The sequence below is a fragment of the Hemiscyllium ocellatum genome, chromosome 17 (genome assembly GCF_020745735.1).
Source record: "Hemiscyllium ocellatum isolate sHemOce1 chromosome 17, sHemOce1.pat.X.cur, whole genome shotgun sequence".
NCBI lineage: Eukaryota > Metazoa > Chordata > Chondrichthyes > Orectolobiformes > Hemiscylliidae > Hemiscyllium > Hemiscyllium ocellatum.
The window spans coordinates 3,213,919-3,236,732 of record NC_083417.1 but is presented as its reverse complement, the minus strand read 5'-3'; the positions used below and the strand labels follow the sequence as shown (position 1 = coordinate 3,236,732).

At 43.1% G+C, this 22,814-nt stretch overlaps 1 protein-coding gene across 4 annotated transcripts in view; it reads left to right on the top strand.

Moving 5' to 3' along the window:
* LOC132823623 (transcription initiation factor TFIID subunit 4-like) overlaps window positions 1-22,814 on the top strand; it is a 339,253-nt gene that overhangs the window by 153,751 nt on the left and 162,688 nt on the right. For 3 of the 4 annotated variants that reach the window (XM_060837554.1, XM_060837553.1, XM_060837552.1), the window contains exons 13-14: window positions 12,310-12,435; window positions 17,904-17,960. In XM_060837554.1, coding sequence (XP_060693537.1) covers window positions 12,310-12,435; window positions 17,904-17,960 — 183 coding nt within the window. Of the gene's footprint in view, window positions 1-12,309; window positions 12,436-17,903; window positions 17,961-22,814 lie in introns of those variants that run through there. The other variant, XM_060837555.1, reaches the window with a different exon arrangement.

Below are 22,814 nucleotides of genomic sequence, written 5' to 3'. Positions count from 1 at the left end.
CTGCCTGACCTGCTGTGCTTTTCCAGCACCACTCTAATCTAAACTCTGGTTTCCAGCATCTGCAGTCCTTGCTTTCGCCTACCCAATGACCACAGTCCGCAGATTTCTCAGCAGCAACCCAAACAAGCAAACAAAACATGTTCAGAAATCCTAGCCACTCTCCCCTACATTAAAGATATCTCGAAAATGACTGACAGACTACTCAGACCCCTTGGCATCATTATAGCCCACAAATGCACCAATACACTAAAACAGCAGCTAATGAACTTGAAAGACCCTATACAGACAACAAGCAAAACTAATGTCATTTACAAAATACCGTGCAAGGATTATAACAAATACTACATTTGACAAAGAAGCAAAAACCTAGCCACCAGAATACATGAACATCAACTAGCCACAAAACGACATGACCCTGTCTCACTAGTATCCTTACATACAGATAAGGAAGGACACCATTTCAACTGGGACAACACATCCATCCTAGTACAAGCCACGCATGAGAATTCCTAGAACCATGGCATTCCAGCCAGAACTCTATCAACAAACACATTGACTTGGACCTGATTTACGACCCCCTGAGAAAAAAAGCAGGAAATGACCCAAATATATAAGTAGAAAGGAGGAATCATCAGTATTGCTCCATTCAGAGCCTCATTAAAGATGTTACCTAGTATGGTGATAAAACATCTGAAAATGAACCTTCCAGATCAGCAAGCAAACCTACATCCAGAACCTGAACCTGAGCTACAAATCTTTTCAAAACTTGTAAACAGAAGGGCCTGTTTCCACAGTGTAGGAAATCTAATTTAATCAAAAACCCGAAAGAATTGTGGAAATCCGAAACAATCAAAATCAGAAATTATTGGAAAATCTCCACAGATCTGGCAGCATCTATGGAGAGAAATAATGATGATGTGTAGAAAATTCATCAAGGTATATAACAACATTAATTGGGTAGTTATATTAAGGGATTTTAACATGCCAAACTTTAATTGGGATTGTCATAGTGTGAAGTGCTTAGAGGGGTCAGATTTCTTAAAATGTATTCAGAAGTGTTTTTTATATCAACAGGTGGAAGATCCAACACGGGACAGTGCAGTGCTGGACCTAATAGTGGGGAAGGAAGCTAGACAGGTGTTTTGAGATGACAGTGCATTTAGTGATAGCAGACACAACACCGTATGGTTTAAATTCTCTATGGAAATGGAAAGAGATGGTCTGCAAAAAAGGTTTTGGATTAGAGTAAGGCACATTTTATTAAAATAAGGCAGAATACCGTGCAAGGACTGTGACAAAGAAGCAAAAACCTAGCCACCAGGATACATGAACATCAACTAGCCACAAAACGACATGACCCTCTCTCACTAGTATCCTTACATACAGATAAGGAAGGACACCACTTCGACTGGGGCAACACATCCATTCGAAGACAAGCCAAACAAAGACACGCATGAGAATTCCTAGAAGCATAGCATTCCAACCAGAACTCTATCAACAAACACATTGACTTAGACCCGATTTACCGTCCCCTGAGAAAAAGAACAGGTAATGACATCAACAACCCAAAGAAACCCAAACATATAAATAGAAAGCAGGAATCATCAGCATTGTTTCATCCGTAGACTCACTGAAGATGTTACTAGTATGGTGACAAAACATCTAAAAATGAACCTTCCAACTCAGCGAGCAAATCGACATCCAGAACCTCAACCTGAGCTACAAATCTTCTCAAAACTCACTTCCTATTCATCTACCCATCCAGATGCCTTTTAAATGTTGCAATTGTACCAGCCTCCACCACTTCCTCTGGCAGCTCATTCCATACACACACCACCCTCTGCGTGAAAAAGTTACCCATTAGGTCTCTTTATACCTTTCCCCTCTCACCTTAAACCTATGCCCTCTGGTTCTGGACTCCCCCACCCAGGGAAAAGACTTTGTCTATTTATCCTATCCATGTCCCTCATAATTTTATAAACCTCTATAAAATCCCCCTCATCCTCCAACATTCCAGGGAAAACAGCTCCAGGCTATTTATCCTCTCCCTAAAGCTCAAATCCTCCAACCCTGGCAACATCCTTGTAGATCATTTCCGAACACTTTCAACTTTCACAACATACTTCTGATAGAAAGGAGACCAGAATTGCACCCAATATTCCAAAAATGGCCTAACCAATCTTGTGTACAGCTGCAACATGACCTCCCAACTCCTGTACTCAGTACTCTGACCAGTAAAGGAAGCATACCAAATGCCTTCACTACCTATCTACCTGCGACTCTACTTTCGAGGAGCTATGAACCTGCACTCCAAGATCTCTTTGTTCAGCAACACTTCCTTACATTAAGTATATAAATCCTGCTAAGATTTGCTTTCCCAAAATGCAGCACCTTACATTTATCTAAATTAAACTCCACCTGCCACTCCTCAGCCCATTGGTCCATCTGATCAACATCCTGTTGTAATCTGAGGTAACCTTCTTCGCTGTCCACTACATGTCCAATTTTGGTGTCATGTGCAAACTTACTAACTGTATCTCTTATGCTGCATCCAAGCCCTCCTGCTTAATTTCAACCAGAAACACAGAAAAGATTTATCCCATGCAGTAATCTGTGAAAATTTGAGAGGCCAAGAACTATTTAAAGTAAAAATGAACAACCTTATTTCTTAAAGTATAACAGAGAATAATTAACTAACAACTATTTATAACTCCTTCCTTTAATCTATCTTTTACCTTCCCCCTCTATAATACTAGTCCTATTAAAACTCCTGAATAAGATTTATTGAAAAATTGATATTTTAAAACCAGCCAGCGGTTGAATCTTCTTTTTATGTCTTCCTTTGTAGATTTGCTCTCCAGGTGTGTGTTGATGTTTTTCCCTGTGCAAAGTCTATCTTTAGATAGGTACCTCTCAGAGACTTTTGACTGGCAGCCTATATCTGTTGGTCTTTTGATAATTCTCCCCCAACTGTTCAATTTTTTTTCCTGGTCTTTTACCCCGAAAGCATTGGAATGTGTCATTGACTTTTAACATTGTCAATATACTAAATTCAAGGTTGATTGGAGTTTGGTACTTTTTTGGGGTATAATTTAAACTGATTGGCCTAATTCAAATTTGTTTTTGTCTCCAGGCAACCAGCTACCCTAGCTGCTGGACCACATGTTACATTGTATCTTATTCAGAACACTTGCTGCTGTCAGGTAGCTTTTAACTCTTCAAGGTACAGTACATCCACATCTTCATAACACACCACACAGGAGTAGGCCATTCAACCCATTGTGTGTGCACAAAGATCTAACTATACTGATTCCATTTTCCCCCTCTTGGCTTTCAGCCCTGAAGCTGTGATGAAGCAATTGAATATTTCAATACTGCTCAATTGCGAGGAGTGTTTCTCCCTGAACTACCTTTTCAGGCAGTGAGGATGAAAAAAGCTCAACTCAGCAATCCTCTGAGCTTTCCACCTTATGTCTTAAATCTATGCTTGATGGTTATTGACCCCTTTTCTAAAGGAAAAAGAGCCTTCCTGTTAGCCCTATCTGTGCCCTCAATCAGATCATCTCTTAATTTTCATTACTCCATGGAAATTAATCACAGCTTATCCAAGATTTCCTCATAGCTCAGACTGTCCAGTCCAGATGAAATCTTCGTAAACTTCTGTCCCTGTCTAGTGCAATACGTCCTTCCCAGGATTGCACAGGCCACTCCACCTATAGCCCAATCAACACTTTACCCAATACCAGCATAACCTCCCTGCTTTTGTATTCACTACCTCAGCTAATAAAGGTAAGAATCCCATAATACATTCTTAACCACCTTACGTACCTGTCCTGCTACCTTCAGGGATCAGTTAATATGCACACTGAGCTCTCTCAGATATTAAGTACTTTCTAGGATCTGATCATTTAGAATATAATTCCTTGCTTGATTTGATTTGATTTATTATTGTCACATTTACATAGGTTTTGTTTTGCATGTAAGACAGGCAGATCATACCATACATAGTGCATTAGGGTAATAAAACAGAGTGAGGAATACAGTGTTATGGTTGCAGAGAAGATGTACAAAGAGCGAGATCGACATTAAATTTAAAATTTGAGAGGTTCGTTCAGGAATTGAATAACAGCTGGGGGAGAACTTTTCTTGAATCTCTTAGTATGAGTGTTTAATCTGTTGGATCTTTTGCCCAACAAAAGAGGTTGGAAGAGATTATAACTGAAGTGCGAGGGGTCTTTGATTATATTGGCTGACTTTCCCAGGCAGCGAGAAGTATAGGTGGAGTCAGTGGATGGAAGGTTGGCTTGTGTGATGGTCTGGGCTGTTTTCACAACTCTCTGTAGTTTGTTATGGTCCTGGACAAAGCAGTTGCTATACTAAACCGTGATACATAGAACATAGAACATTACAGCGCAAGCCCAGGCCCTTCGGCCCTCAATGTTGCGCCAACCTATGAAACCAATCTGAAGCCCATTTAACCTACACTACTTCATTCTCATCCATATGTTTATCCAGTGACCATTTAAATGCCCTTAAAGTTGGCCGGTCTACTGCTGTCGCAGGCAGGGCATTCCACATCCTTAGTACTCTCTGAGTAAAGAACCTACCTCTGACGTCTGTCCTAATTCTATTACTCCTCATTTTAAAGTTATGTCCCCTTGGGCTAACCATTACCATCCAAGGAAAAAGGCTCTCACTGTCCAACGTATCTAATCCTCTGATCATCTTGTATGTCTCTATTAAGTCACGTCTCAACCTTCTTTCAAATGAAAACAGCCTCAAGTCACTCAGCCTTTCCTCATTTGGATAGAATGCTTTCTGTGGTGCATCTATAAAAATTCATAAGAGTCTTTATAGACATGCTGTATTTCCTTAGCCTGCTGAGGAAGTAGAGGTTTTGCTGTGTTTTTATGACCATGGCAGGTCCAGGACCAGGACAGATTGTTGGTGAGCATTAATCCTCAGAACTTGATGCTATCAACCATTTCCACCTCAGCACCATTGAGGTAGATAGAGGTGTACCCTCCACCTTGCTTTCTGAAGTCAATGACCAGCTCCTTCGTTTTGCTGACATTGAGGGAGAGATTCTTATCTTTCCACCAAGCACTCTATCTCCCATCCTGTATTGTAACCCTTCCCCAAATGCATTCCCTTACACTTTTTCAGGTTGAATTCCATTTGCCACCGCTCTGCCCAGCTGACCAGTCTGTTGGTATCCTCTTACCATTTATAGCTGTCCTTCTCACGATTTACCACCTGACCAATTTTTGTGTTACCATGAACTTCTTAATCATTTCCCCACAAACAGCAGGGGCCTCAGTGCTGAGCCGTATGGAATCCCACTGGAAACACCCCTCTACCATCACTTTCTGCTTCCTGCTTTGCAGCCAATTTTGGATCCAAGGTGTCACTTTCGTTGGATCCCATGGGATCATTCTTCCTTGACCAGTCTGCCATGAGGGACTGCATCAAAAACCCTGCTAAAGTCTGTGTAAACTACATCAAATGCATTACCCTCATTAATGCCCTTGTTTACTTCCTCACAAAACTCAATCAAATTTGTCAAAACATTTTCTTAACATATGCATGCAGACTATTCCTGATTAATCTCTTTCTGTCCAAGTAACGATATATCTATTCCTGAGAGTTCTTTGGAATAATATCCCACCACTAAGGTTAGACTGACTGGCCTGTAATTTGTTGGATCTATCTCTTCCTCCCTGTTTTAATAATGAGACAATGTTAATATCCCTCCAGTCCTCAGGCACCTCACCTGTAGCCAATGAGAATTCCAAAGTTACTGACAGACCCATGATATCTTGTCCATTCCCTTGCTCAACAGCCTGGGATACATTTCATCCAGCTTGCCAATTTATCTAATTTTAAAGCTGTGAAACCTCAGTTGTTCTTGATTTATGAAAATGACATCGATGAAACAAAGGAAGGTATGATTGTCAACTTTGCTAGGAACACAAAGGTAGATGGAAAGTAAGTTGTAAAGAAGATGCAAGAAGGTTACAAAAAGATGTAGGTATGCTTAGTGTATGGGCAACGATAAGTCAAAAGGAGCATAATGTGGGAAGTAGAATTGTCCATTTTGACTGAAAAATAAGCAAACAATCTAAATGGTGAGTGTTCTGAGGGATCTAGGTGTCCTTTGTCATTGTTACAGTTCAGTGCAGTTCACACTAAATCAAGCCCCTCTATTCTCAGAGTCGTTGCAGAAGATAAAGTTGGAAAGAAAATTTGCAAAGTCCCCAAACTAACTGATTTTTCCGATCCCAATTTATAGAAAGCATGCATTACGTTTCTATACTTAATAAGAATCATATTTTATTACACGTAATTAGGCTCTAGTTACAAAGAAACAATTAAATTGCATAAATTGGACAAATTAAAATTCTACACCTCCTATAAACTACTTGTTTAATATACAGACTGACAAACAGACAGGAGAAAAAGAAACAAATGGTGGAGGAAGAATTGGAAATACAGTTCTGTAATCTTTGTTCCTAAGATCAGTTGAGTTGGTTCTTGCTGATCTGAAGTTTTCTTTTCATCCTTCATTTTTCCAAATTCTTCTGCTGGTTTGCAGCAGATACAGGGTGACTGGTTTACTAATGAAAAGTCTCTGACTTGTTCAATTCAGAGTCATGAGTTGCAGCATCTGCTGAAGGCAAAATATACTGCTTTTCTTCAGGTTTAAAGTGACTTACAAAGAGTACTGAGAGGGGAGTGTTTTGGCTACTGCAGACCTGGTATTTACTCTGATCTGACTAGCTTCTCACAGTCTTGTTCATAGCCTAAACTATTCAGCCACCTGACAACCAATCACATAGGTGTTGGCAGGCAGAGGACCGTCGTCATTTATAACTGGCCATGAGTTCATACCAATCAGCTTCACTCATAAACAAGCCCTTGGCTCCAGTTCATTTGCACATTGCTGGAGCACACAGCTACACTGACAGGGTTCAGAAGTGCTATCAAATTCCTTATTTTCAAAACATGCAGCCATCCTTGTAAATCCATGGGTTTCAAAACAGTTCTTTCTCATTTCAGTCTGCAGTTTTACAAAGCACAAAAATAAAAAGACACAGACTTTACAGCATGAATTGCAAGAGGTTAGTACAGCAAATAGTTTGTAAAGCTAATAAAATATTATTTGGATGTAGGTTTGTTCACTGAGGTGGAAGGTTTGTTTTCAGACGTTTCATCACCATTCTAGGTAACAACAACAGTGATGCTCCTGTGAGGTTCTGGTGTTATGTCCCCCTTTCTATCTATGTGTTTAGGTTTCCTTGGATTGGTGATGTCATTTCCTGTATTGCTGATGTCATTTCCTGTTCTTTTTCTCAGAAGGTGGCAGATGGGGTCCAAGTCGATGTGTTTGTTGACAGACAACCTAAACACACAGAAAGCGGGACATAACACCAGCGCTTCCCCAGAGGCTCGCTGATGATGTTACCTAGTATGGTGATGAAGCAACTGAAAACAAATTTCTAGCTCAGCGAGCAAACCTACATCCAGAATCTCAACCTGAGCTACAAATCTTCTCAAAACTCGCTAATGTTATTATTTGTTGTGAGGCAAACTGAGTTGAAAACTAGGGAGTTAATGCTTCAATTATACACGGCACTGAGGAGACCACATCAGGGGTGCTGTGCACAGTATTGATCATCTTATTTTAGAAAGACATTAGAGGCAGTTCAGTGAAGGATTACCAGACTGATACATGGAATGGATGGGTTGTCTTATTATGAAAGGTTGAACAGGCTGGGCCTATAACGACTGGAGTCTCAAAGAGTAAAAGGTTGACTGGATTGAAACATGTCAGATCCAGTGGGGTCTTGATAGCGTAGATGTAGAGCAGATGTTTCTTTTATGATCGAATCTGGAAAGAGAGGTCCTTGTTTAAAAATCAGGGGTCAACCACATAAAGTCCCAAAACGTTGACTTTTTCACCTTCCTGATGCTGTCAGACTTGCTGTGTTCTTCCAGCCTCCTGTTTGACAACTAAAAACAGAAGAGGCTAATATTTTTTTCCCTCAATGGTTTGAGAATCTTTGAATCTTTCTGCTTTTAAGGTGCTGAAAGCAGAATCCTTGAATATTTTTAAGGCAGAGTTTGATGGATTCTTGTTCAGCAAGAGGTTGAAAGGTTTCAGAGGTAGTCAGAAAGGTGGACTTGAGGTTATAATCAGATCATCTATGCTCTTCATTAATGGCGAAGCAGGCTTGAGGGGCTGAATGACCTATTCCTGCTCCTGAGTCATATGCTTGTATGTATGTAAGTCCAAAACTGTAACACTCCCCTCCATCTACCTGTGAGCTTTATAGCACGTGATAGATAGTGATTCAAGAATAGAAAACCTTTCTAATTGGTCTTCCATAGCCCAGGGTGGCTGAATACAACTTTACTATCTCTTCTGTCCCAGTAGACATAGCTAACTCAGTGCAGGTTGGTGACTCAACCTGGGAGCTGATGCATAATGATAAAACAGCTGGTTTATTTTTTAGCACACTGAAATAATTTGATAGGGAAGATGTGGAGAAGATACTTCCACCTGTAGGGAAAATCAGAACTGGTCATCGTAAAGATAAGTAAAAAATGTAAAAAATGAGGTCTGCAGATGCTGGAGATCACAGCTGCAAATGTGTTGCTGGTCAAAGCACAGCAGGTTAGGCAGCATCTCAGGAATAGAGAATTCGACGTTTCGAGCATAAGCCCTTCATCAGGAATAAGAGAGAGAGAGCCAAGCCGGCTGAGATAAAAGGTAGGGAGGAGGGACTAGGGGGAGGGGCGATGGAGGTGGGATAGGTGGAAGGAGGTCAAGGTGAGGGTGATAGGCCGGAGTGGGGTGGGGGCGGAGAGGTCAGGAAGAGGATTGCAGGTTAGGAGGGCGGTGCTGAGTTGAGGGAACCGACTGAGACAAGGTGGGGGGAGGGGAAATGAGGAAGCTGGAGAAATCTGAATTCATACCTTGTGGTTGGAGGGTTCCCAGGCGGAAGATGAGGCGCTCCTCCTCCAGCCGTCGTGTAGTTGTGTTCTGCCGGTGGAGGAGTCCAAGGACCTGCATGTCCTCGGTGGAGTGGGAGGGGGAGTTAAAGTGTTGAGCCACGGGGTGATTGGGTTGGTTGGTTCGGGCGGCCCAGAGGTGTTCTCTGAAGCGTTCCGCAAGTAAGCGGCCTGTCTCACCAATATAGAGGAGGCCACATCGGGTGCAGCGGATGCAATAGATGATGTGTGTGGAGGTACAGGTGAACTTGTGGCGGATATGGAAGGATCCCTTGGGGCCTTGGAGGGAAGTGAGTGTGGAGGTGTGGGCGCAAGTTTTACATTTCCTGCGGTTGCAGGGGAAGGTGCCGGGGGTGGAGGTTGGGTTGGTGGGGGGTGTGGATCTGACAAGGGAGTCACGAAGGGAGTGGTCCTTGCGGAACGCTGATAGGGGAGGGGAGGGAAATATATCCTTGGTGGTGGGGTCCGTTTGGAGGTGGCGGAAATGGCGGCGGATAATACGTTGTATGCGCAGGTTGGTGGGGTGGTAGGTGAGAACCAGTGGGGTTCTGTCTTGGTGGCGGTTGGAGGAGCGGGGCTCAAGGGCGGAGGAGCGGGAAGTGGAGGAGATGCGGTGGAGGGCATCGTCGATCACGTCTGGGGGGAATCTGCGGTCCTTGAAGAAGGAGGCCATCTGGGTTGTGCGGTGTTGGAATTGGTCCTCCTGGGAGCAGATGCGGCGGAGTCGAAGGAATTGGGAATATGGGATGGCGTTTTTACAGGGGGCAGGGTGGGAGGAGGTGTAGTCCAGGTAGCTATGGGAGTCAGTCGGTTTATAATAGATGTCTGTGTTGAGTCGGTCGCCCGAGATAGAAATGGAAAGGTCTAGGAAGGGGAGGGAGGAGTCTGAGACAGTCCAGGTGAATTTCAGGTCGGGATGGAAGGTGTTAGTAAAGTTGATGAACTGTTCAACCTCCTCGTGGGAGCACGAGGCAGCGCCGATACAGTCATCGATGTAGCGGAGGAAAAGGTGGGGGGTGGTGCCAGTGTAGTTGCGGAAGATGGACTGTTCCACATATCCTACGAAGAGGCAGGCATAGCTGGGGCCCATGCGGGTGCCCATGGCAACTCCTTTAGTTTGGAGGAAGTGGGAGGATTGAAAAGAGAAGTTATTCAGGGTGAGGACCAGTTCAGTCAGTCGAAGGAGGGTGTCAGTGGAAGGGTACTGGTTAGTGCGGCGGGAAAGGAAGAAGCGGAGGGCTTTGAGTCCTTCGTGATGGGGGATGGAGGTGTACAGGGACTGGATGTCCATAGTGGCCTCCTCTATATTGGTGAGACAGGCCGCTTACTTGCGGAACGCTTCAGAGAACACCTCTGGGCCGCCCGAACCAACCAACCCAATCACCCCGTGGCTCAACACTTTAACTCCCCCTCCCACTCCACCGAGGACATGCAGGTCCTTGGACTCCTCCACCGGCAGAACACAACTACACGACGGCTGGAGGAGGAGCGCCTCATCTTCCGCCTGGGAACCCTCCAACCACAAGGTATGAATTCAGATTTCTCCAGCTTCCTCATTTCCCCTCCCCCCACCTTGTCTCAGTCGGTTCCCTCAACTCAGCACCGCCCTCCTAACCTGCAATCCTCTTCCTGACCTCTCCGCCCCCACCCCACTCCGGCCTATCACCCTCACCTTGACCTCCTTCCACCTATCCCACCTCCATCGCCCCTCCCCCTAGTCCCTCCTCCCTACCTTTTATCTCAGCCGGCTTGGCTCTCTCTCTCTTATTCCTGATGAAGGGCTTATGCTCGAAACGTCGAATTCTCTATTCCTGAGATGCTGCCTAACCTGCTGTGCTTTGACCAGCAACACATTTGCAGCTGTGATCGTAAAGATAAGATCATCCTTATGAAATTCAGGTGAAATTTCAACTCAAAGAGCAACAGAATGTGGAACCCACTCCCACTGTAAGCATTTGAAGTATGACTGCCTTTATGAGGAAAGTGCATAAGCACAAGGCACCTCAAACATCAGGCAGTATTATAGTTGAATGAAATATCGTAGGAAGAGACTCATGTAGAAAATGAACTCCAGCTGGAAATGAATATTCTATTTCTCTGTTCCAGATACAATGTAATAATTCAGCTAACAAAGAAAAATTTCTACAATACATTTCCCACACTGCAAAGATCCCAAATGTCCTTGGTGAAAGTATTTTCTATTTTAATCAGAGTACAACGGGATCTTGATCAGATGGGCCAATGGGCTGAGGAATGGCAGATGGAGTTTAATTTAGATAAATGTGAGGTATTGCATATCTGGAAGGCAAATCAGAGCAGGACTTACCCACTTAATGGTAAGGTCCTGGGGAGTATTGCTGAACAAAGAGACCTTGGACTGCAGGTTCATTGTTCCTTGAAAGTGAATCTCTGGTAGATAGGATCGTGAAGAAGGCGTTTGGTATGCTTTCCTTTATTGATCAGTGCATTGAGTATAGGAGTTGGGAGGTCATGTTGCGGTTGTACAGTACATTGGTTGGGCCACTTGGAATCTTGTGTGCAATTCTGGTCTCCCTCCTGTCGGGAAAGTTGCTGTGAAACTTGAGAGGGTTCAGAAAAGATGTACAAGGATGTTGCCAGGTTTGGGAGATTTGAGCTATAGGGAGAGGCTGAATAGTCTGGGGCTGTTTTCCCTGGAACGTCAGAGACTGAGTGGTGACATTATAGAAGGTTTCTAAAATCAAAAGAGCGAGTATAGAATAAATAGACAAAGTTTTTCCCTGGGATGGGGGAGTCCAGAATTAGAGGGTTAGGGTGAGAGGGGAAAAATTTAAAAGGGACAATGGGGCACCTTTTTCATGCAGAGGTTGTGCGTGTATGGAATGCCTATGTACTTCGTTAAGTTCTCCTTCACTCTACCTATAAGCGTTGATCATTGCCAATCCTTTATCTTACAGTTGGAGAGAGTATCTTCTCCTGTATCTTCTTTGGAAACCTTATAATATTAGTTTCCTGAACCGAGCTCCAAGTTAGAATAAAAGCCTTTGACTTTCTCTGTTAGCGTCTGTTTCCCTTGTCTTGATTTTAAAAAATGTAAATACAAGTTATTGTTGATCCAAATGATTGCTGCTTGCAGGTATCAAGTGGGGGTTAGGGCTGAGAATGTTGAACATGGAATAGCCATATTTCACACATTGCTTGATCTTCACTGCTTGTAATTAAGTTGGAGTGGATGAATGTTGCCAGCAATAAAACATGTATTGAAAGTGCATGAGGCATTTTCTTATGTATCTTTCTTCTCTAAATGATCTCTAGGACCATGAATGGTACGAACAAGCAACAGATGTTCGGATGCAACTGAAATTCTTTGAACATCTGGAGCGACTGGAAAAACAACGGAAGGATGATCAGGAGAGAGAAATTCTATTAAAAGCAGCAAAGGTATGGACTGATCAGTGATGAAACCAAGTTTAAACATGAGTATTCATAGATTTTGAGAGAATGGAGCTAAAACACAAACTGCCCCCCTTTCCTCTCAGTCCCCTTCCTTCCAAAGCAAAGTACATGAAAAGAAGCAGAGTTCATGAGCATGGCTACGAGGTTCTGTTCATGAGCATGGCTACGAGGTTCTGTTCATGAGCATGGCTACGAGGTTCTGTTCATGAGCATGGCTACGAGGTTCTGTTCATGAGCATGGCTACGAGGTTCTGTTCATGAGCATGGCTACGAGGTTCTGTTCATGAGCATGGCTACGAGGTTCTGTTCATGAGCATGGCTACGAGGTTCTGGTTTAGAATTTGGCTCAGAAAGGCAGGGTGGCATGTTGTTGATTACTGGACCGTAGTTTCAATTTTCACTTCACAGATCACTGATTAACCACTGGAGTGCAGTAGTGGAATGAGCAACATCTTGTCTATCATAAATTCAGCTTCAGAAAATATAGTTGGTATGTCACTCTAAGTGAGCTTTTTTTAAATTTTAAGTTCATACACATGTCTGGTTAAGTGGGCAGGAGCCATTGCACATTTGGATATTTGTGCCTGTCCTCCTCCAATTCCCACTTTGCCCAAAACTGAATGTCTCTGACTCCTGGTTTTGTGCCGAAAGCACTGGCGCACTGCTCTTGAGTCATCCAGAGTTTCTTTGCAGAATTTAACACAGTTCCTCTTGCACGGTTGGCATGGACGAGTTGGACTAAAGGGTCTGTTTCCGTGCTGTACATCTCTATGACTCTATGACATCCACTGTTTGTCTTCTGTGATCCTGCCATGAGGCACTGCCCTTTGTTTCTGATGTAGAGGTGCCAGTATTGGACAAATTCAGAAATCACACGACAAGAGGTTATATCCAACAGGTTTATTTGAAATCACAAGCTTTCAGAATTCTGCTCCTTGGTCAGGTAAAGTCACTTCACCTGACAAAGGAGCGACGCTCCGAAAGCTGATGCTTCCAGATAAACCTGTTGGACTATAACCTGGTATCATACAAATTCTCCCTTTGGTTCTGGTCTATCTTTAGCGGTAACTTCCTCTCTGTGACCTGCTTATTACCATTGTTGGAAAGATTCATCATTTGACTCTCTGTTCCTTGCACAGATCCTTGTTGATAACATTTTTAAGTGCAGGTGAAAGTGAGGACTGCAGATGCTGGAGATCAGGGTCGAGATTAGAGGGGTGCTGGAAAAGCACCGCTGGTCAGGCAGCATCAGTAAAGCAGGAAAATCGACGTTTCGGGTAGGAGCTCCTCCAGCACCACTCTTATCTTTAAGTGCAGATCAACTTCCATGTTTAGATCTATGTCTGACTCCCTGTTTCTGTCGTGACCATTGTCAGAGTGGCACTCTGCTGTACAATTCTTTGACTGACATCAAATCATGGAAGGCACAAGCTTACCCCAATTTAATGCTTGTAAGACGGAAGCAACTCTGTATGACTCCTGTCAGAAATGTCACGAAACCCCCCCTTCCCTCACCTTTCCACTGTGTCCCAGAAAGGGTGACCTTTCTTAGTCACCTCCTTCACCATCTCCCATCACTCAGCTTTTTATGCTTATTCTCGGGATGTTGACGTAACTGGCAAAGCTAGCATGCATTGCTCATCCTTAGCTGCCCTTCGTGAGCCATTGTCTTAACCAGAAGAATCTATGTGTTGAGGGTACTCTCCACAGTGATGTCAGGAATGGAGAATTGTCTCTTGTGATCCATTGTGAGGGGCATGATTCGATTGAAAACACAACAAGCAAGCTTTTGTTAAATTTCTGTGTGATGAGTTGTTGAGGTACATACCCTAACTGCTAAACCTTTTGCCCACGCCTACAAGTATAAATTTGGAAAAGGAAACTAAAAGTACAAACCAGGGTTACATTCTTGAGCATTGTTGACCAATCCTTTGGAGAACTTCGATGTGAGGACTGCAAACTCACCTGGCTGGCCTTTCCAGCTCTTCTGATGTTATTTTGCATAAAATTAATTCCGTTCTTGTGAGCAATAAGCTTACTATATTTTCCTTGATCATTACAGAAATATTAATAATAAAGCAATGTGCGTCTGGCCATAACTGGTCTGGTGTGGTTTTTAACCAATTGAAGTGATCATAAGTTATTTAAAGTATGGTGATTCTATGACATATCCTTAATCTTTCAAAAAATGTTTGGTAACACAGGTAGGTTTGAAACTTCATATCCACCTGAATTAACAAGTACAGTCCAATGGAGGGAACAGCAGAGAAACTGTAGTTATGTCTAGTTCTTGATACCTGTATTTTTGCATCAACAAAAGGTTATTTGGTGTGTTAGAACCCTGTGCTCTCTCTCAGAACTTCTATGTTGTAAGTAATCTGTGAATTCAGGATCCTGACAAGGGCAGAGGGAAGCAACAAATTAAATTTTGGAATGAAAACAAAATATTGAGGATACTAGAAATCTAAAATAAACCAGAAACTGACATGCTCAACATTTCTGGCAGTATCTGTGGAGAAGGAAACAGAGTGAATATATGTAATGTTTTTCTCTCTGCAAATGCTGCCAGACCTGAGTATTTTAAGTACTTTTTCATGTTTAATGTTTGAACGATTTGAATGATTTATTGTCACTTGCATTTTGCAGCGAATAATACAATAGAATACAGTGAAAAGTTCAACTGTTGCCACAATCTGATGCCATTTTGAAAGTTTTAGAATAAAAAGAGTAAAAAGATACAACTGAAAGAGAGTCTGAAATAACTCCACAAAGGCCAGTATCGCATCACCAAATCATCCTTTATTTACACGTGGAAAGTCCTTGACACTGATCCAGCTCCCTCAGAGACAGCTGTCAGAGTGACCAGGATGTCTGACATTCCTCTTGATAGCTGTCTGCCAGATTAACCAATCTGTCAGCCAGATTAACAGTCCCAATCAGGGAATTTACATTCTATGAGGTGCACCTGGCTGAATTTGCTACAGTCAATACATCCCTCCCATTCTGAGTCCGAGGATATAGGCCAGTTCTTTTTGTTGTAGCTCCTCCTGAGGTGTTTTAGCACTGGGCCAGGAACCTCCAACTTCTGCTTCAGATATGAGCAGCGTGTAACATACAGTAACTCACCTCTTTCGCTTGGATTGTCTTGGAAGACATTCATTCTCCTTTTCTGGTGGCAAAGGCATTGAGGTGGTGACATTTACCTTATCCATCTCAGATTCTGAGGTATCTTCACCGTTTGATGGGAATGGAGAACCCACAGGTTCTGGAACAGTTGGAAAGACAATCAAGGAGCCTGTTTGCGAGTTTGCAGCTTTCATATGGTCTGTGTGCTTGTTCAGCACCGTACCTAACACTTTAAATGTCCCTGGACCTGACCTTGTGTCTCTTACCTGTGCAGGGCCATTCCTGTGGCTGCTACACCAAACTTTGTCCCCTGAAATAATTTCTCTGTCTTAATTAGTAGAATTTTGTGCCTGACATTGGCGTTCCTGATGCCATCTCACCCTCCCCACCCCAGATAAAGGGCTCCTGCCCAAAACATCGATTTTCCTGCTCCTCGGATGCTGCCTGACCTGCTGTGCTTTTCCAGCACCACTCTAATCTTGACTCTAATCTCCAGCATCTGCAGTCCTCACATTCGCCTGGTTGTTTCCTTAAGCTTGCCTTCAAAGTTTGGACTGCTCTTTCTGCCAGTAGATTGGATTATGGATGGTATGGATTTGTCTTTATACGATTTGACTTTAGGAAATATTCAAATTCTCTGCTGGTAAACGATAGTCTGTTATCTGCAACCAACATTTCTGGGAGTCCTTGTATTGCAAAAAATGCATGCAGTTTTGTTGTCATCCCCATGTTTGACAGTTGAACGATATACATATCCAGACATTTTGAGTGGGCGTCCATAATGACCAAGAATATTCAGCCCATGAAAGGACCTGCTGAGTCAATGTGTAACCGAGTCCAGAGTTTCCCTGCCCATTCCCAGGAATGTGGGGGAGCTGCTGGTGGTAATTTCTGTCCTTGTTGACATTCTGGGCACTACCCCACTGATGCAACTATTTCTGCATCCACTCCTGGCCATCAGACATAACCTTTCACCAAAATCTTTATTTTGGAAGCCTTCAATGGAGTTCAGCTGGTGGCGATCTTTGCTTAGGAAATCACTTTCTCCCCATAATAATATGATGTCCTTATTCTACAATCTAGTCTCTCTGGGTCCAAAAGAATGTCAATTCTGGTTCTGATAGCCCTTTGGTTCCCCCCATCATCACCAGCTCTGTCAGCTTTGTCAAGACTGGATTGTTCTGTGTCCAAAGTCTGATATTGTCAGCTGTGACTAGAAGTGTGTCCAAAAACTTTAAAACCATTACCGACGTTTTAAGTACACCTAACAGGGGTATGTGATCTGTTATTATTTCAAATTAGCATCCATAAATGATTTTATGACTCCAAGTATGATCGCCAAACTTTCCTTCACTCTCTGGGTGTATTTCTGCTCCGCATTAGCCAAAGTCCTAGATGCATATGCTATTGGGCATACCTCTCCGTTGGGCCACCAGTGAGCTAATGCTATCCCGATATCGTACAGGGTGGCATCACATGTCATTACTAGATCTCGTTTGGGATCATAGTTTGCCAATACCTTAGAGGAAGATATCTGTTTCTTAATTTCCACGACAGTTATGACTTGGCTACTTGACCACTTTGTTTTAAGAGTTGATGCACAGGTACCAGGATGGAGGCCAGGTTATGAGTTAACTTTTCATAATAGTTCACCAGCCCAAGGAAAGGCCTAAGTTCTGGGAGCCAAGGTACTTTTGATCACCCTCACTTTATCTTTCGATGGGTGTAACCTGGTCTGCTCAACTCTGTAGCCCAAGTAGGTCACTTGGGGGTGCCTGGAGCAGACATTTTCCCTTCTAACTCAGGGAACTCAGAGAGTTCCTGGCTCCACTGCCAGGCCAGGCCACCACCGTGTCAGGAATCTTGCTCCAGCTATTCTCCACTGACATGTCACCTTACTGGCACCACCATCTTGAAGTATCCACTACTGCTGTTTGACCATCAAGAAGCTGCTGCCATTCTGTGCACGGCCCACTCTCACTGCACTCAATATTGTACTTTGAAAGTTAGGTTTATGTGCTCAACACAACCCTGTCTAACAGCATACTTGTTCGATTATATTCCTGGCTTTCATATTTGTAAAATACTAAAATTTAGGTGGTAAATGAAAGAATGAAGAAGTTATTATTTTTCTCCACTGCTATTTTGATGTACTTGGAGAAATGTAAGCTTTAATTTGCATTTGTGTGTGTCCCAGTGCCCTTGATGCCTTGGATTTTTTCTTTGCTTGTTTTTGCTAGGTTTTGCTCACTGTGATGCATAAATTGTTTTAAAACCAGCTGTTAAAGCCTATGCTTTTTTTTCTCTCTCTTTCCTTAACTGCTTAGAGTCGCTCCAGGCAAGAGGACCCTGAACATGCGAGGCTAAAGCAGAAAGCAAAGGAGGTAAGGAAAACTTGAGATTGCTATGCTTGATCTTTCTAGGCTTTACTGATTAATTTTTCACGTTCAAGTGCTAGTGTCACACTAATAACAATCAGACTTGTAAAAAGTTGTCTTCGTTTTTCTTCCCTTTGGCAAAACCCTCCCCCAACCATCACCAACAAATAATGACTTATCTCAAGCTAGTTCCAGTCATGTTTGAAGTCATTCATAGAAGGTTAAAACATTCACACTGGTAACCTTATGGTGTAATGCAAACATGATTATTCCCAGATTATTTTATTCTGGAATTACTAATTTTGAAGAAGAAATATTTCATTTTGCTTTGTATCCTTTTAGACATTTTGGAATGAGAATGTTGTTCTTAAGTTTTGGTCCATGGTGACGTTTTTATATGAATTACTTACAGCTGAGCCTTGGAATGGGATTTGGGTTTGGATTGCTACTTCCACTGTTTGATGTTGATTGCCAAACTGTTGGGAACATAGGAACAGGAATAGGCCATTCAGCCCCTCGGACTTTCTCCATCATTCAATAAGATCATGGCTGACCTGTGGCCTCATTCCATATGCATACCTTAGACTCATATCCCTTGATGCAGTTGCATAATAAAAAAATTAGTATCTCAGATTTAAATGTAACAATTGAATTAACATCGACTGCCATTTGAGGAAAAGAGTTCAAAACCTCCACTACTCTTTGAACATTGAAATGCTTTCTAACATCTCTCCTGAATGGCTGACTCTAATTCTTAGACTGTGCCTCCTGATTCTAGAATCTTCATCCAGTGGAAAAATTGATCTTTATCTACCCAGTCTTTCCTTGTTATCCTAAGTACCTTGATTAGATCAGCCCTTCTAAATTCTTGAGAATAAAGGCCTAATTTGTCTAACCTCTCCTCATAACTTAACCCCTGAAGTCCAGGTGTCATCCTTGTAAACCAGCGGCAAAATCCCTCCAAGGACAAATCGTACTTCCTAAGGTGTAGTGCCCAGATCTGCTCATAGTAATATTAAGTAGGGACTGACTCGGGTTCCTCTGCCTGCAGCACATTTGCTCTCTGGAAGACCAATTTCGCTCCAGAACATCCAAGATGGCTTCCTGCTTCAAGGACTGCAATTTCCCCTCGCACATGGTCAACAATGCCCTCCAGCGTATCTCCTCCACTTCCCACACCTTCACCCTTGAACCCCTACCCCTCCAATTGCAATAAGGACAGAAACTCCATGGTCCTCATCTTCCACCCCACCAAGCTCCGGATACAACACATCATCTTCTGCCATTTCCACCACCTATAATCAGACCTCACCACCAGAGGTATATTTCCCTCCCACCTCTATCTGTATTCCAAAGAGATAATTCTCTCTGCGACTTCTTTGTTAAGTCTTCGCCTGTATCCAACCCACCCTCCATTCCCAGCACCTTCATTTGCCAGCACAAGAGGTGTAAAACCTGCACCCACACCTCCCTCCTCTCCTCTGTCCCAGGTCCCAAAGGATCCTTCCACAGCTGGCTGAGATTTTCCTGCACCTCTAAACACCTTATCTACTGTGTCCGCTGCTCTCGATGTGGTCTTCTCTACATTGGGGAGACGGGATGCTAATTTGTAGAACATTTCGGGGAACATCTCTGTGACACACACCCTGTGGCTGACTGCTTCAACTCCCACTCCCACTCTGCCAAGAACATGCAAGTCCTGGACCTCCTCCACCATCAAATTCTAGCCACCCGACTCCTGGAGGAAGAACACATCATCTTCCGCCTTAGGACCCTCCTGCCACACAAGATCAATGTCAATTTCAGCAGTTTCCTATCTCCTCTCCTCACATCTTATCTCAGATCAAATCCTCCAACTTGGCACTGCCCTCTTGAACTGTCTTATCTGTCCATCTTCCTTCCCATCTATCTGCTCCACCCTCCAGTCCGACCTATCACCATCACCCTACCACCTGCATCTATCTAGTGCATTCCTAGCTACCTTCACCCCAGCCACACCCTATTCCCATTTATCTCTCAGCTCCCTTGGGCCCTCCACCCCCACATTCCTGATGAAGTGCTTATGCTCAAAACGTCGACTCCTACTCCTCGGATGTTTCCTGACCGGTTATGCTTTTCTAGCGCCACACCCTTCTGACTCTGACTCGGGTTTTGTCTAACTGCAGCATTTTGTCTGCATCCTTATATTACAGCCCTTTAGATATGAAAGCCAGCATTCCATTGACCTTCTTCTGCATCTGTTGCGGCATGTTAAAGAGCCATGCACCCAAATCTCAATGGATAACCACTACATTTTACTAAGTGCCTTCTAAACAAAATACACCCTGATCTAAATCTTTTCAGTCTGAAATGGATAAGCTTGCACTTGTTTATATTAAGATCCATCTGCCGCAGCTTTACCTAATCACCTAGTTTATCAATATGTTGTTGTAATTTTATGCTGTGGCCAACACTGTCTACTATGCTGCCCAATGTTGTGTCATCAGCAAATTTAAATGTTTGACACTTCATGCCATTATCGAAGTCGTTAATGAATATTGTGACACAGGTCCCTGCAGGACACTACCAGTTCCATCCTGTCAGTTTGAGTACTTACCCGTTATTCCAAATGTATAGCCTGTACTATCAATGAGAATAAGGACAGCCAATGCACGGGGACACCATCAGCAAACCACCCTCTAAGTGACATATCATCCTAATCAGGATTTATGTCATTGCTTCATAGCTGTCAGTGAAACCCATGGAACACACTCCATGTGACATGGGAGCAGAAGCAGGTAATTTGGCTGATTATGGTGGCTCAGCTTTTTAATGAGTTTGCAGCTGATCTGGTAATCCTGAACTCCACTTTCCTGCTTTCTCCCAATACCCATTGACTACTGTTTAAAAATCTCTTTGTCAGCCTTGAATATTCACACATCATTTTTCTATACACCAATGTGTACAGGCCCAATCTATTGAACCTTCTTTCATAAGAAATCCATTATTCTCTTCTACTTTGAAGACCATGGAAAGTATTTATTCAGCTCCTATGCTATTTCCTCATTTCCTGTTTATTTTTTCCACAAACTCATGCTTTAGCAGGTTTATGTTCATATTGGCCTCATTTTTCCTTTCGTATGGATTTACTGTCTATATTTAGGCTGTCCATACATATATCATTTGCACATTTACCAGATAAGTTATTTTCTCCATATTTTAGGTCATCTTTTGGTTTTCAAAATTTTCCCAAATCCCTGGTTTGAAATTAATTTTTGTCACATTGTATTTTTTCTTCCAATTTACTGCTATCCTTAACTTCACTAGTTAACCATGGTTTGAACATAGAACATAGAAAAATACAGCGCAGTACAGGCCCTTCGGCCCTCGATGTTGCGCCGACCAAATCCTACCTAACCTACACTAGCCCAATAACTTCCATATGCCTATCCAATGCCTGCTTAAATGACCATAAAGAGGGAGAGTTCACCACTGCTACTGGCAGGGCATTCCATGAACTCACAACCCGCTGTGTAAAGAATCTACCCCTAACATCTGTCCTATACCTACCACCCCTTAATTTAAAGCTGTGTCCCCTAGTAACAGCTGACTCCATTAGCGGTAAAAGGTTCTCAGTGTCTACCCTATCTAAACCCCTAATCATCTTATACACCTCTATCAAATCTCCCCTAAACCTTCTTTTCTCCAATGAGAACAGGCCCAAGTGCCTCAGCCTTTCCTCATACGATCTTCCTACCATGCCAGGCAACATCCTGTTAAACCTCCTCTGCACTCGTTCCAATGCCTCCACATCCTTCCTATAGTATGGCGACCAAAACTGCACACAATACTCCAGATGAGGCCGCACCAGAGTCTTATACAACTGCAACATGACCTCAGGACTCCGGAACTCAATTCCTCTACCAATAAAGCTCAGTACACCATTTGCCTTCCTCACAGCACTATTTACCTGGGTGGCAACTTTCAGAGATCTGTGTACATGGACACCAAGATCCCTCTGCTCATCCACACTACCAAGTAGCCTACCATTAGCCCAGTAATGCATCTTCTTGTTACTCCTACCAAAGTGAATGACTTCACACTTAGCTACATTGAATTCCATCTGCCACCTTTCTGCCCAGCTCTGCAACCTATCTATATCCCACTGTAACCTGCCACATCCTTCTTCACTGTCCACAACTCCACCGACCTTTGTGTCATCCGCAAACTTGCTCACCCAGCTTTCAAGCCCCTCCTCTAGATCATTTATAAAGATGACAAACAGCAACGGTCCCAAAGCAGATCCCTGTGGTACACCGCTAGTAACTGCACTCCAAGATGAACCTAGTCCATCAACTACTACCCTCTGTCTCCTTCCAGCCAGCCAATTCCTAATCCAAACCTCTAATGTACCCTCAATGCCATACCTCCGTAGTTTTTGCATTAGCCTACCATGGGGTACCTTATCGAACGCCTTGCTAAAATCCATATACACCACATCTACTGCTTTACCCTCATCCACCTCCTTAGTCACCTTCTCAAAGAACTCAATAAGGTTTGTGAGGCACGACCTGCCCTTCACAAAACCATGCTGACTATCCTTGATCACATTATTCCTATCCAGATGTTCATAAATCTTATCCCTTACAATTCTCTCTAAGACTTTGCCCACAACAGAAGTGAGACTCACTGGCCTATAGTTACTCGGGCTGTCCCTACTCCCCTTCTTGAACAATGGGACCACATTCGCTATCCTCCAGTCTTCTGGTATTATTCCTGTTTGCTTATTTCATTCATAGAATCTTCTTTTTCCAATTGGATTTATCCTTGTTGTGCCTCATGAAGTATTTTCTAAAATGTCTGTCATTCTTTCTCAATCAT